Source organism: Cololabis saira, chromosome 1, assembly GCF_033807715.1.
Source record: "Cololabis saira isolate AMF1-May2022 chromosome 1, fColSai1.1, whole genome shotgun sequence".
Lineage (NCBI taxonomy): Eukaryota > Metazoa > Chordata > Actinopteri > Beloniformes > Belonidae > Cololabis > Cololabis saira.
Genome location: NC_084587.1, coordinates 41,774,800 through 41,790,682, shown reverse-complemented (window position 1 = coordinate 41,790,682; position 15,883 = coordinate 41,774,800). Strand labels below are relative to the sequence as shown.

Sequence of the window (15,883 nt, the reverse complement as noted above, 5' to 3'; positions counted from 1 at the left end):
AGTCAGATTGAGTTTTCCAGAATAACATTTAGTATACAGATTTTACAAAGTTTTGTCGTCCCGCTGACAGAAACACAGTAAATGTTTTCTTCTGTACTCACCAGTGTCTCCAGATTCTCTGCTGAGTTGTTGAGAAAAAACTCTGAAGTCTGAATTTACTCAAAAACCCAGAATCAGACAGGTTTAGTCTCTGCTGCAGCTCTTCTGTCGCTCTGACAAACCTTCTGATTCACTCAACCATGTGACGTGGACGTTTTCCTGTGTTTCCAGTTCTGCTGCTCCTCCTACAGTTCTGCTCTTACCACCTGATTACTGTCACGTGACTTTTATGATGCCTGTTTTACCTGATGTTATCTGTCGTTGCCGTCTGCACCCTCCCGAAAACTCTTACTAACTTACTAACTCACATCAGTTCACTGTGCAGCAACAAAACCTCTAATACGGGACTCCAGTTTTTGGGGGACCAAACAGGCATTTTTGTACTCTGTTCCTTGAATAATCAAATTGATCTTGTAGCCTTTCACCAAGTTATACGCTCCGGAATTGAAAGTGTGATGCTCTTATTTTCTTCATTTTCGATCCAACCTCGTCCTTGTCTATAGTATCTCAATGCCAAGGGTTTAAGGGACATCCCGTATTTTGCAGACCATTAGGCGCAACTCATTGTAAGGCCCAATATCAATGAAAGGGTCTATTTTTACACATAAGCCGCACCGGGTTATAAGATGCATGATAAAATATAAAAAGCGAAACAAAACAGAACTTTATTCAACTCATTCACAATAACTCAGAATATCGTTCAGTCCTAACAAATACAGAAAAAAACACTCTTTGATTTAAAATCATTCGTCTTCCACAAATCCACCAATATAAAAGTGGCGGAGATAAGCGCTGTACTACGTCCTGTTCTCTGAATGGTTCATTCATTACTAGTGACAGAAACACCTGAAGTTAGTGTGAAGTTGGAGAAATGTTTTATTCCAACCTTTGATTATAATTGGATCATGATACAGATTTGAAAATGGGGGCAGGGGGAGCATGGGAAGGACTGATAGCCGGACCCAGGTATGGGCTCACCGTACTGCCTGGGGAAGGGGCAACCTGATCTCACAAAAATCCGTGAAATGCCCACGACCTCTCACCACTATTTTCCGTGGTACCAACACGGAAACTGGTAAAATTACGTGTGGGCACCACGGATATTGTACCATGCAAAGTCAATGGGATCCGTGGTCGTGATATATACACGGATTATGACATTATTATTATTTATATATTATTCTTTGTTATAGTGGCTAAATTATGCGTTTTTGTCGCGCAAGGTACGGTTTTTTACTGTCAGTTTGTAAAAACATGTTTTTAATGCTGTTTTAGCAGTGTTTTAATGAGGTTTTAATCTGAGCACCACGGATATAGTACTATGCAAAGTCAATGGGGGCGTGGTCGTGATATATACACGAATTATGACATTATTATTATTTATATATTATTCTTTGTTATAGTGGCTAAATTATGCGTTTTTGGCGCGCAACGTACTGTTTTTTAATGTCAGTTTGTAAAAGCCCGTTTTTAACGCTGTTTTAGCAGTGTTTTAATGAGGTTTTAATCTGAGCACCACGGATATAGTACTATGCAAAGTCAATGGGGGCGTGGTCGTGATATATACACGAATTATGACATTATTATTATTTATATATTATTCTTTGTTATAGTGGCTAAATTATGCGTTTTTGTCGCGCAACGTACTGTTTTTTAATGTCAGTTTGTAAAAGCCCGTTTTTAACGCTGTTTTAGCAGTGTTTTAATGAGGTTTTAATCTGAGCACCACGGATATAGTACTATGCAAAGTCAATGGGGGCGTGGTCGTGATATATACACGAATTATGACATTATTATTATTTATATATTATTCTTTGTTATAGTGGCTAAATTATGCGTTTTTGGCGCGCAACGTACTGTTTTTTAATGTCAGTTTGTAAAAGCCCGTTTTTAACGCTGTTTTAGCAGTGTTTTTATGAGGTTTTAATCTGAGCACCACGGATATAGTACTATGCAAAGTCAATGGGGGCGTGGTCGTGATATATACACGAATTATGACATTATTATTATTCATATATTATTCTTTGTTATAGTGGCTAAATTATGCGTTTTTGTCGCGCAACGTACTGTTTTTTAATGTCAGTTTGTAAAAGCCCGTTTTTAACGCTGTTTTAGCAGTGTTTTAATGAGGTTTTAATCTGAGCACCACGGATATAGTACTATGCAAAGTCAATGGGGGCGTGGTCGTGATATATACACGAATTATGACATTATTATTATTTATATATTATTCTTTGTTAAAGTGGCTAAATTATGCGTTTTTGTTGCGCAAGGTACGGTTTTTTACTGTCAGTTTGTAAAAACATGTTTTTAACGCTGTTTTAGCAGTGTTTTAATGAGGTTTTAATCTGACCACCACGGATATAGTACTATGCAAAGTCAATGGGAGGCGTGGTCGTGATATATACACGTTTTATGACATTATTATTATTTATATATTATTCTTTGTTATAGTGGCTAAATTATGCGTTTTTGGCGCGCAAGGTACGGTTTTTACTGCCAGTTTGTAAAAACATGTTTTTAACGCTGTTTTAAGAAGAGACAGGCGATATTTAAAGTTTCTCCCATTTCGTCAACCACAGGGGATTCCCTGGGCGTCCCCTCTACGTCATAGAGTGACGAGGGGGGGATCCTGATCACGTGACGGATCCCCCCGAATAATAATGATAATGCTAATGATAATAGTAATATTAATAATAATAATAATATTCTTCTTCTTCTTCTTCTTCTTCTTCTTCTTATTATTATTATTATTATTATTAATATTACTATTATCATTAGCATTATCATTATTATTCGGGGGGATCCGTCACGTGATCAGGATCCCCCCTCGTCACTCTATGACGTAGAGGGGACGCCCAGGGAATCCCCTGTGGTTGACGAAATGGGAGAAACTTTAAATATCGCCTGTCTCTTCTTAAAACAGCGTTAAAAAAATGTTTTTACAAACTGGCAGTAAAAACCGTACCTTGCGCGCCAAAAACGCATAATTTAGCCACTATAACAAAGAATAATATATAAATAATAATAATGTCATAATTCGTGTATATATCACGACCACGCCCCCATTGACTTTGCATAGTACTATATCCGTGGTGCTCAGATTAAAACCTCATTAAAACACTGCTAAAACAGCGTTAAAAACGGGCTTTTACAAACTGACATTAAAAAACAGTACGTTGCGCGACAAAAACGCATAATTTAGCCACTATAACAAAGAATAATATATAAATAATAATAATGTCATAATTCGTGTATATATCACGACCACGCCCCCATTGACTTTGCATAGTACTATATCCGTGGTGCTCAGATTAAAACCTCATTAAAACACTGCTAAAACAGCGTTAAAAACGGGCTTTTACAAACTGACATTAAAAAACAGTACGTTGCGCGCCAAAAACGCATAATTTAGCCACTATAACAAAGAATAATATATAAATAATAATAATGTCATAATTCGTGTATATATCACGACCACGCCCCCATTGACTTTGCATAGTACTATATCCGTGGTGCTCAGATTAAAACCTCATTAAAATACTGCTAAAACAGCGTTAAAAACATGTTTTTACAAACTGACAGTAAAAAACCGTACCTTGCGCGACAAAAACGCATAATTTAGCCACTATAACAAAGAATAATATATAAATAATAATAATGTCATAATCCGTGTATATATCACGACCACGGATCCCATTGACTTTGCATGGTACAATATCCGTGGTGCCCACACGTAATTTTACCAGTTTCCGTGTTGGTACCACGGAAAATAGTGGTGAGAGGTCGTGGGCATTTCACGGATTTTTGTGAGATCAGGTTGGGAAGGGGGCAGCTGGTGGGCTGGGCCGGGCCTCCTGGGGGAGATGGGAGTTGTGAGAGATTGATTGTCCATGTCTTTGTCCGTGAGTGAATATTAGTGTATCTGTGTGAATGGGTGTCCATTGTCTCTGTGTTCTTGGCCGAGGGTCTAAGAGCGAACGGGAACCCCGACTGGGCTCCCGCTCAAGAAATTGCATGCTGCTTGTGGCGCTTTTACACTAGTACCTACTCAGCCCGACTAGACTCGCCTTGCCCTCGTTTCTTTTACCAGATCAGAAGTATGAGGTTGGAGCGAAACTGCTGTGATGTATTTGATTGTGTGATCTAAACGAAGAAGACAACAACACTAAAGATGTAGAACCTGGAGGAGATGATAGATGTGCTGCTGGGTCTGTGACTTGTGTTCGATATCAAGTTAAACAATGAGAGTGAGAGAAACTTCAAGCTTAATTTTGTTTGTCTCGGCGCTGCTGAAAAGTTTGTTGGTAGTCGCGAGCAGCTATGAAGTGACAACTCATGGTAGATCTGGTCGTTCCTTATCCCCCGTCTACATCCCTTTTTAATTCTCTCCTCAGCCACCAGGTTAATGAACATCTGCACCTCAGAGTTGGATCATGAAACAGACTTTTGCGCTGCCATTGCCTGTCGAATAAAATGAACAAGAAGCCGCAAGTCTCTCTTTCGCTGAATTCCGCCTCCTGACTCAGACATCCGACGGCCCCGCCCCCTGACCAATCGGTGACGTTTAGTGTGATGACGTCAGATACAGCCGACTCAGCCGCTTAGAACCTCAGCAGAGTAGTTACAGAAAAAGTATCTCCTCGGCATGTTAGACAAAAGTGCAAAGGCGAGGCGAGTCGAGTCGAGTCGGGCTGAGTAGGTACTAGTGGAAAAAGCGCCAACGGGCCCTGGTGACAGATTCGACTCAGCCCAGGAGGTGACCCAACATCTCCCGGGTAGTGTACACTCTAGCCGAAGATCCTTCCAGGACTCATTTTTCCGCGCTAACCATTCGTCTAGCCGAGGGGTCACAGTAGGCATCCCAGGTTACAAAGCTAGGGGCCGCGCTATCTGGAGCTATCCGACCCCTCGCGTCATATCTAAGATTTGCAAGGGCATCGTACTGAGACCGCCCGTTTTCCTGGGAAATGTGTTTTTCTGCTGCTAGCTGTTTGGCATGCCAACGGGTGTCAGGGTATTCAGGGGGCTGAGGGTTAGCTGTTGGTTTTGAATGGGTTTCAGCTGCCGAAGCTGGTCCTTCATTCGGAACATCCTGCACATAGGGGTCGGCAAACCCACCTACCTGGTTGGTCAGTGTGTCCCCCCTCTCAATCCCTGTTGGCCCACAGGTATCTGGTGCTGCATCATCAGAGTCGCTTTGACGTGCTGACAGGATCTGTGCTTGGGCCGTGCTCAACAGGCCTCTCGCAGTTTCAACCTCTTTCTGCAAATCAGGGTTTGCCATTTTCTCCCGTTCATGTTTTTGTCACAACTCATTAAGTTGGTCTGCATGTTCCACAGCCTGCAGCTCGGCTTTACATTGCCATAGCAGGGCCAGCTGGCCCAAGACGTCAGCTATATGGATTTCTTTGGTCGGGGTATGAGCAAAGTTAGCTAATGCCTGTATCCTGTTTTCGCAGCTGTGCAAGCTGTAGGGGTTTAATAAACTCTGTTCCTCTCTGGGTAGACTGATAAGACATGCAACTACTTGCATATGTGGGACTGATACCGCAGGGTATAATAGGAAAGAAGACATCTACTTGTTCCTGCACAAATCCTGATACTTGCAGCTAAAAAAGCCATCACAAAGAACTGGCTGACAATAGACCCTCCTGAGCAGAAACTATGGATGGAAACTGTGATCAATTATGTTCCATGGAAAGAATAACTTATCGTCTCAAGACTAAAGAAGAGATTCATCAACATTGCTGGGAAACGTGGCTTATATTCAAGTACTGTCTCCCCAACCCTCTCTTTATATTGTTTTTTTTTTCTGAAATGTTTATTGTATTATGTTATGTGTAAGGTTAAAAAAATAAATAAAATGTTTTGAAACCTCAAGAAACACATTCAACCATTAGAATGAACTAAAGCAAGTCACACGTCTGGTTCATGACATCGCAGCTGTATTTACATCAAAGCCAATCATTTTCCATGATTTCTTAAAAAAAAAAATACTTAAAAAGTATGTACAATTGTTTGTCTTTAAATGTAAAGTATAAAACATATATTAGAGTTTAAATCAGAAGTGCTTCAGTTGTAAAAGAAACTTCGGCGTCATCGGTCCAGCTCGGCCTGCAGGATCTCCCCCCACGTCTCTGCGTCCAGCGGAACCATCTTCCTGTTGATCAGCTCGTCGGCCGAGCGTACGTGGCTGTAGCGTCCTCTCAACCAGTCGCTCTTCACGCAGCAGCGGGTGTAGTTCCTCTCCATGGTAACCTGCAGAGACAGAGGCAGTCAGGTGCGTTCAACTTCCTGTCTGCATCCCCACAGGAACCTCCAGGAACCAAAAACCTGCCCTGCAAGAACCAACATGAACCATGGTCAATGAAAGCACCAGTAACTGACCTGTAACCAGGCAGCACTGAGCGGCTGGATCAAAGTAAAGATGACATAGTTTGGAGGAAATTCTGCATCGTTTTGTCATTTAGTCCAAAATGGCTCATATTTAGTACCACAGGAAGTCCGGACTGTCCCTTAGAGACAGGAGGAGGAGCTCAGAGTTGACTTGCTGCTCCTCTACATCGAGAGGAAGGAGCCAGATGAGGAGGCTCAGGCCTCTGGTCGGGGTGAGTCCTGGACCCCTCCCTGGTGACGTTTCCTGGCACGTCTCACTCACAATACAATTTTTTTTCACACCGAGTACGAGTATTTTAATTTGTGTACTTGCCTATATGATACTTCTACCACAAAAATAACTAGGCTAAAAATGCAATTAAAAAATGCAATGAATTGGAAGACAGATTTTATTTGCAACAGATAAATTAAATAAAAATAAATAAAATGAGTAGAATAACTATTTTAAACAAAAAATAATCTTTCTGTGTAAATAAAAAGTCTCCACACTGGTACTGTCTTCACATTTAAAAAAATATCAAACATATAACATCATCATTTTTTTTTTTATTTATTTCAAACCAACAAAACCACAACTCTCGTACTACAAAACAAGAACAGAAAGTTACAGGACACCATTGAACAGAACAAACAACAATACCAACAACAGACACTATGACAAAACAAAACAAACACTGTTTGAAAAGGGGATGGCAGAAGCAAAGCTTATTAATTTCCATCCCCCACCAACACACATATAACAAAGACAACCATAACACAAAGTTACTCCCTTAAACCCCTCTTCCCCTCAATCATTTCATTTCTTTACATCAGTTTATCTCCTCTTCCCTTTTATACATTTCAAAGACTGCTTTTCTGTACTTACTTTTAAATTGACTGACACTTTGACTAAGTTTAATTTCATCTTCAAGGCTGTTCCACAGAATAACCCCTCCAACAGAAACACACATACTCTTAAGAGTTGATCTTACACTTTGTTGTTGTAATTTAAGTTTTCCTCTTAAGTCATACCTTTTACCACCTTCCCTGTCATAAAATAATTTTTGAATTAAACTTGGCAGAAGATAGTTTTTAGCTTTGTACATAATTAAAGCAGTTTTCAATTTGACCAAATCAAAAAATTTTAACGCAGAGGCCTTAAGAAAAAGTAAATTAGTGTGATCATTGAACCTGACATTGAAAACTGTTCGTATGGCTCTTTTTTGAAATATAAATAGAGGCAACAGGTTGGTTTTATATGCATTACCCCAGACTTCCACACAGTAACTCAAATATGGCAAAACAAAAGAATAATATAAAATAAGTAGAGACTGTTGGTTAAGTATGAACCTAGATCGCCTCATAACACCCACACTCTTTGCAATCTTGGAACATACATAGCCAATGTGAGTTTTCCAGCAGATTTTTGTATCAATTATCACGCCAAGAAATGTGATATGATTCACTCTTTCGATACTTATATTATCTATTATTATTTGCACTGGAATGTTAACTTTACGTCTGCCAAATAAAATTAGTTTTGTTTTTTCTAGATTAAGTGACAATTTGTTATAATCAAACCAGTTTTTCAATTTATTCATTTCCTGCGTGATTTCTTGTAAAAGCTGCTGCAAGCCCTCACCAGAACAAATCATGTTGGTATCATCGGCGAAAAGTACAAATTTCATAACTTTTGAAACTTTACAGATGTCATTTATGTACAAAATAAAGAGTAAAGGCCCCAATATTGACCCTTGAGGCACACCACAAGTGATATTTCTTTCTGAGGAAATATGATTGCCGATTTGGACAGACTGTTTCCTGTTACCTAGATAGCTTCTCAGCCAGTTCAAAACAGTCCCCCTAGTGCCATATCTCTCCATCTTTTTTAACAAAATATCATGATCTATGGTGTCAAAAGCTTTTTTCAAATCAATAAAAACTCCAATGGTGAACCTCCCTTTGTCTAAATGTGTGGTTATTTCTTCAATTAAATCAATAAGTGCATGTGAAGTAGATCTGTTTTTTCTGAACCCATACTGACTATCCGATAACAAATTATGCTTCTCTACAAAGCTATTTAATCTGGCAGCAAATAGCTTCTCCAGTAACTTGGAGAATTGCGGCAATAGGGAGACTGGTCTGTAGTTTGTAAATAGATGGCTGTCCCCAGATTTAAACAATGGTATTACTTTTGCAGTTTTCATTGAATTTGGGAATTTTCCTGACTGGAAGGACAGATTACAGATGTGCGTGAAAGGTTTTAAAATTCCATCTATGACCTTTTTCAATATTGCCATGTCGATCCCATGAAGATCTGTTGATGTTTTATTGCTACAGCTCCTAATGATTTCCATAATTTCATTTTCATCAACAGGATTAAGGAACACTGAACCTGGATTTCGATCTATTAGGTAGTCTAGTTTTTCATTTTCCATTGGAACCCTTTCGGTAATCTTTTGTGCCAACTCGGGTCCAATCCCAACAAAGAATTTATTAAAACCATCCACCACATCGTCCATGTTCCTAATGGTCTTGTCTTTATCTACAAAATAATCTGGATAGTTCTCCTCCTTTGATCCGTTTCTAATAATTGTATTGAGCACCTTCCATAAACCCTTGATATTGCTTTTATTATTTTCAAGTAATGTAGTATAGTAATCCTTTTTACAATTCCTAATGATATTAATTAATTTATTTTTATATATTTTATATTTGGCTTCAGCATCTTTAGTTCTAACTTTGATGAATTTTCTATATAGAAGATTTTTCTTTTTGCAAGCATTTATTAGTCCTTTTGTTAACCATGGATTTACATACTTATGTTTCTTGACATATTTTTTAATCGGACAATTTCTGTCATACAATTTTTTTAAAGTTTCAAGAAATAAGTCATAAGCTTTATCACAGTCATTTTCTTGATATATTAATTCCCAGTTTTGAGTAATTAGGTCAGTTTTCAATGCATTGATTGATTCTTCTGTTTTAACTCTTATATATTTGCATCTGTCTAGGTTCTTTACCCATCTATACTTGATATCATACACTACAAAAACCGGAAGGTGATCACTAGTATCGTTAAGTAATAGTCCACTCACAGTATTGTTATCCAAAATGTTAGTGAAGATGTTATCTATTAAGGTAGCACTGTGTGACGTTATTCTGCTTGGTCTGGTGATTTTTGGGAACAAACACATGCTAAACATTACATCAACAAATTCCTCTGTTGGTTTATGCTTCTTAGCATTTAAAAGGTCAATATTAAAATCCCCACATATGAACAAATCCTTTTGGTTAATTACAGAAAACATTTTCTCCATCCACTCTTTAAATAGATCAATATTTGAACCCGGGGCCCTATAGATACAGCTTATAATAATATTCTTTCTTCTTTTCAATTGAATTTCAACTGTTACACATTCGAATACCTCATCCACAGCCAGTGACATGTTTTCTATGATTTTACAGTCAAAGTTTTTGTCAATATAGAGTGCGACACCCCCTCCTTTTTTGTGTTGTCTGTTTGTGTAAAACATTTCGTAACCACACATATTGAATTATGTACCTTTTTCAATATTTAACCAGGTCTCAGACATGGCAATTACATTAAATGGTGAATCAAATTGCTCTAAGTATTCTTTAATGGAACTATAATTTGTATACAGACTTCTGCTGTTAAAATGGATAAATGAAATTTTGTTTTCAGTATTAATCATTCTACTAAATTTCATATCTGTATAATACTTACAATCATTGCTTATATTCGCAAAAAAGTTATTATCAGGATCAATTTCATTCACCATACTTTGCTGTTTATAATCCGTGTAAATGAAAGTTTCCAGTTCCAAACTATCACAATCAACACTTATGGACGTTTCCCCATCTACCTCATCATCAGATGAGGCTGAGTGGTCACAATCAACACCAGACATGGACAACAAATTCCATACGTAGATCAACAGGGAAGTAGTCAGTGATATTGGGTGAGGAGCAAGAGCAACACATTGGACAGACAGACAGACAAACAAAACACACAGATACACACATAGACACATAAAGACTCACACACAACCACATAAAGACGAGAGGCAGGATAGCTGAGCTATCTACCACAGACTCAGATTGCTGCCTAACTAATAGGTGAAAGAAAAAAATTACAAATAAGAGGGCACTTATTATACTATAAAATAAAATTTAAAAAATACCTTTTTTTTTTCTTTTCTCTCCCCTTTTTTTTTTAAACAGAACAAAAACATTTATGCTGCATCTGAATGCACACCTGCATCAGCATACCTGTATGAGCATGCTCACACACAAAAACCAGCTAACTGAGCTTGTTAAGATCATGCAGTTTTAAACTAGGCTATAAACTCAATAACAAAGTCAGACATAACAAATTTCCAACAATACAAAACAAAAGCACCTTCCCTTTTTTTTTTTTTTTTTTCCAATTTATTCAAATAATCACTTGGCACAATTAATCCCCCCCAACTCAAATTGTAGCCTATTGCATTTAATGTTCTATTATATTATTATATTACTCCCTCATAACTTTACATTGGTGGCTCCGCCCCTGTCCAGTAACGTTCAAGCACCCAGTTTCACAGTCTTTGCAACAGTTTTAACTTTGCGTGCTTTGAGTGCTTCTTTCTTTACGGAGTTTTCAGTGTCTGTTTACGGCAAACACATAGTCGAGCCATATCTGACTCCGGGTTACCCCAAATGACAGTCTCAAAAGTCAATAATAGTCTGGGAGAGAGAGCGAGAGAGAGAAAGAAAAAGAGAGAAGGAAAGAACGAAAAGTAGAGAGAAAAAACAAAAAAAGAAGTCATCCCTCAAGCGGAATAAGTTGCGAGGCTGGCAACTTCAGGACATGCAACGCTACTCACAACTTCATCCAGGGGAGGAAGATGATGAGGACGGGGAGGAAAGATGTTGGAAGAAGGACTCAGCCGCTTTAGGAGAACTGAAGAATTTTGGCTTTCCCTCCACCATCACTCTCAACTTGGCAGGATACATCAGAGAGTACTTCATGTCCACGGCACGGAGAGACTTTTTGACAGCGTCAAACTGCCGCCGTTTCTTCACTAACCCAGCGCTGAAATCAGGATACACATGGATACGCGCACCCATATGGATGAGCTCACCTTTCATCCTGGCCAGCCGTAAAATCTTCACTTTGTCCTGGAACTGCAGAAACTTGACCAGGATGGGTCGAGGAGGAGCGGAGCTGGTGTTGGAGCTGAAGGTGGGAGTGCGATGGGCTCTTTCAATGACCGGTGCCGCTGAAAAGTTGTCTTTTCCCAGAAGTTGAAGAATCAGCTGGCTCATGAAGGCGATCACGTCTCCCCCTTCTTTATGCTCTGGAATACCGATGAACCGCAGGTTGGATGACCGGCTTCTGTTCTCGGCTTCCTCGGCTTTATCCCTCAGGTAGATGTTCTCTTTTTCCAGCGCTTGCACTCGTTTTGTCAAATCACTGAGGTTGTCTTCATTAGCGCTCACACGCTGTTGGACCTCCGATATTTGTTCACACATTGTTGATAATGATCCCTGAATGTTGATCAGACCAGTTTGGATGGTCTCAATTTTACTGTCAAAATGAGCCGTCATATCAACTTTGACTTGTTGAATGGCTTGCCAGATTGAATAGAGGTCGACCTTCTCCGCCATGCCTCTGCACAAACAATTCCCTCACTACAGGAGACCAGGTAACTCCACAGTAGGGCTTAACAATGGTTAAAACGACAGTAAACAAATCTAGTCGATAACCTTATATCCGTGCACTTTGGTGAGGGTTTTAAAGAGGTTTAAGCAGCCCAAATTAATGCAGCAATCTGGAGTCTGCAACAGACGCTCACTCAGATGTGGCCATCTTGAAATATCCCATATCACATATTAATGAAACATCATATCGCGGCTCGAGTGCGTCAAGAAGACGGCGAAATCTTTCATCTTCTCCAACTGACAGTGGCTGGTCATCGAGCATAATGGGTTAGAGCCTCCGGTATTTTAACGGCCCGGGGGTCATCTCTTGACATTGTCCGTCGCTTTTGTGGACTTGTAGTAGCATTAGCAACCTCCGTATACTCAGCTTTATGATGCGCCTTGAGATGTTTTATCAAGTTGCTGGTAATAGACAAAGTATTTTCCTTCCCTCCTCTTGACACCTCAGCAGCAGTAGCTTGCACTCTGCCTTGCTTCTGTCGTCATCCCTTATTTTAAAATATGTCCACACTGCTGACATCCCGCTTGCATTATTTTTTGCTGTCTTGCCTGAAATGGTGCTGCCAGTCGCACTCATGGGTATCACTCTCTTCTCATCACCACGCTGACTGCGGCTCAACATCTCCCCCTAGAGTCGCTCAATAACTACAACAACAACGAAGTGGTATCGGTGCGTGGTATCTGATAATTTTTGCAAGTACGAGTATATGAGAGCAGTATCGATGCCAATATCGGTATCGGGGCATCCCTAGCACAAAGTAATCGTAACTGAGGAATCCAACAGACCGCATCAAACCCACTGTCCGACAGACAAGAGCTCAAGCACCAGTAGCCGTGGTGACAACGTGGAGACACTGACCTTCCAGGAGAAGCCGTGGCCCCGGTCCCGGTCCACCTCCCTCTGGCAGACAGCCCTCACCAGCAGACACTGGCTCCTCCACAGCTGCTCGCTCTGCTCGATGATGGCGTGCCACAGCTTGCAGGTCTGCGAGGCGCTGCACAGGCTCCCTGCGTCCAGCTCGCCGAAGATCTGCTCGCTCATCTCTGTCGGCAGCGTCTCCGCAAAGTTGTGAGGGGCGGAGTGGGTGGGTGCCTTCAGGGAGGGGCTTCCCTCACAGAGCTGAAACACCGACGGGGTCCTCGCAGGCTCATGTTGCATAATACTCCAACAGGTGGACCCGCCTGACACAAACGAGTTAAAATCAAAATTTCATCAGGATTTTTAGAGGTGAAGTTTCACAAATTGTTGATCTTATCTTATCGTCTATGCATGGACTATAAAAGAACTGAACAACCCTCCTGTGACGTCGCCCATAGGTTTCTGAAAGCCTTGTTAACTCAAAAACCTCTAGAACATGCCATCCTTAACTCAGTCAGCACAGGTCAACCATTTCAGCCTGGCAGTCTAACTTATGATGTTAATTAATATTAGTTTACAGGCATTCTGATCAAATCTGTCCAAACATCCTCATTTCAGGCATCATTACTGAAACTCATCCTGCCAGAGCTGAAATGAGTTCTAGCAGAGGTCTGCTGTGGGTCAACCATGGCCGTCGGTCCAGGCCCGTAAGCAGTGGGCCGAATAACGGCGCAGCTCCGCTAGCCCTTGTTTCAGCTCTGGCAGCACTCGTTTCAGATGTCCTTGGTTAGTGACCCAGTGAGTCCATTTGGAAACGTCCCGAGATGATCTCATATTAAAGTTACTGAACTGGAGAATCCAGCTGTTTCAAGATCATTATACCTGATAGGGTACATAAACGTTCCCACGTACTGTTGTCATAGATATGAAGTCTAATTACTGCAACCAAAACTGTTTCTGTTCCAGACTGCTATTATGTTTAATTCTCCTGTAAGGTTGAATATTTGTACATGGAGGTCAACGGAGATAAAGGCCCTGTCCCAATACTCCCCCTACCCCTTGTTTTCATCCCTACCCCCAAATTTTGCGCGTTCCCGTGAGGGTAGTGGTGTCCCAATTCCTCTTTCCACCTAGGGGGAGTGACGAAAAGTAGTGTAGTGGCTATGAATTTGTCCCTACGTTTGTAGGGATTTCCGATCCTGACTAGCTGACCTAGGGACAAAAACATTTCCCAGAATGCTTTTCGTCGTCATTTGCGGACTGATTAAAAAAAAAAAAAACATGGCGGACATTTCTTATTTTTTTGTGAATAAAATCAATATTTTGAGTTAGTTTCTGCATAAAAATGCTTTTTGATTACATTTCTAGCAAGAAATATATATTTTACTTTCATAATATTCACTCAGTGAATGTACATAATCACTCGTTTTCCCCGTTGTTGCAACCTCCCCGGAATAAAGGCTGATTTATGGTCCCGCATTACACCAACGCAGAGCCTACGGCGTAGGTTACGCGGCGACGCGCGCCGTACGCCGTACCCTACGCTGTACCCTACGCCGTAGGCTCTGCGTCGATTTAACGCGGAACCATAAATCAGCTCCGGAGCAGGCAGGCAGAAATCCAGAAATTTTCGGAGCAAATTTCTTAACAGGCACAACTGTTAGATCTCATCTATTAAACCAACATTTATCTTCCTAAATGATTTATTTCAGCCAGCGGTAATTCTCCACAGAGCTGCAGGTTTTTCCACCGAGACGACGGCGCAGGTTGAGCTGACGATCACGTCTGTACGTGAGCTGCTGGCGCTCCTGCTGCTGCTGCTGCTGCTGCGCCCCGGTCTCATCATCGCCGAAAACATCAGATCAAATTTCTTAACAGGCGTTATTTGGATAAACTGAGCCCAGGTTGGGGATCTTAACGGTTACTTTTACTGAAAAAATATTAAAACTTAATAAAGTGGCATATTAACAGCGCTACAGCTGAAATTAAAACAGCTTTTGGCTCTCGGCTTCCTGATTTTAGGGGTGGTGCTGAAAGTAGGGGTAGGGGGAGTATTGGGACAGGCCCCTGGGAAGATTTCAAGTGCCCTAAAATCTGTCCCTTCTTTGGGGTAGTGAAGAAAAGTAGGGCTAGTGAAAGAAAGTAGGGAGAGTATTGGGATTGGGCCAAAGTCATTGTTGGATCCAGACCCTAGTGGTCAGTAAATCAACTGCAGGTCCATGTTGACTTAAACAAGATAAACCTGATGTTACCCTTTGACACTGTACATGCACACTACAGAAAACAAAAACACCACATCTGTCAGCGGTTAGGCTTGTTCAATCAGTGCAGCTCTTTGTCTCCTGGGTTGGGACTTTAAACCGGTCACGTGACTCATGTGGGCGGAGACCCCAGTCACGTGACCGGTGGTACACGAGACAAACCCGCAGCTGGTGACGTTTCTCTGCTCAGAATAACACGCAAAGCAGAGGCATCCCCTTAAAACAAGACCGGGGATCTTCCTGGTTTATATCTCTTTCACATTTATACATCACTGAATTGATTTCTTTTTAAATAATCGCAGCATTTCCGCTGCAGTAAAGCCGTCTCCGCCCCGGCTTAAACATAAACGGGATACCAAACCATGCAAACACAATTTTAGCAGCGGTACATTAGCATAAAAAAACGGCCAATGTACTACGGGTATAATGTGAATATAAAACAACCACCTGAGGTTCAAAAGCGAGCTTCTTGCCTCTGCTCGGGTCGGGTCGTGTCCGTCAGCTGGCAAGTTAAATGTCCTGTTTACATACGGACGACGTCAGCACTGACGACGTGCGC

At 40.9% G+C, this 15,883-nt stretch overlaps 1 protein-coding gene across 2 annotated transcripts; it reads right to left on the bottom strand.

The window, feature by feature from the left end:
* Positions 1 to 6,025: 6,025 nt before the first annotated feature.
* On the bottom strand, positions 6,026 to 15,863 carry LOC133453158 (F-box only protein 48). Of its 2 annotated transcripts, none has more exons than XM_061733055.1 (3): positions 15,772 to 15,863; positions 13,064 to 13,386; positions 6,026 to 6,360 (listed from the first exon to the last, which is right to left on the bottom strand). In XM_061733055.1, the coding sequence occupies exons 2-3, from the start codon at positions 13,361 to 13,363 to the stop codon at positions 6,199 to 6,201; spliced, it is 462 nt and encodes a 153-aa protein (XP_061589039.1). In that variant the 5' UTR covers positions 13,364 to 13,386; positions 15,772 to 15,863; the 3' UTR covers positions 6,026 to 6,198. The 2 variants fall into 2 exon arrangements, with proteins under 2 accessions (XP_061589039.1, XP_061589046.1); XM_061733062.1 differs by having other exon boundaries at positions 15,769 to 15,858.
* Between the last annotated feature and the right edge of the window lie 20 nt (positions 15,864 to 15,883).

Bases quoted from the DNA above. Each gene is read 5' to 3' on its own strand.
- LOC133453158 (XM_061733055.1), bottom strand. From the start codon at position 13,363: ATGCAACATGAGCCTGCGAGGACCCCGTCGGTGTTTCAGCTCTGTGAG. The intron at 6,361-13,063 runs GTCAGTGTCTCC...CTGTCTCTGCAG, and splicing joins GCCACGGCTTCTCCTGGAAG to GTTACCATGGAGAGGAACTA.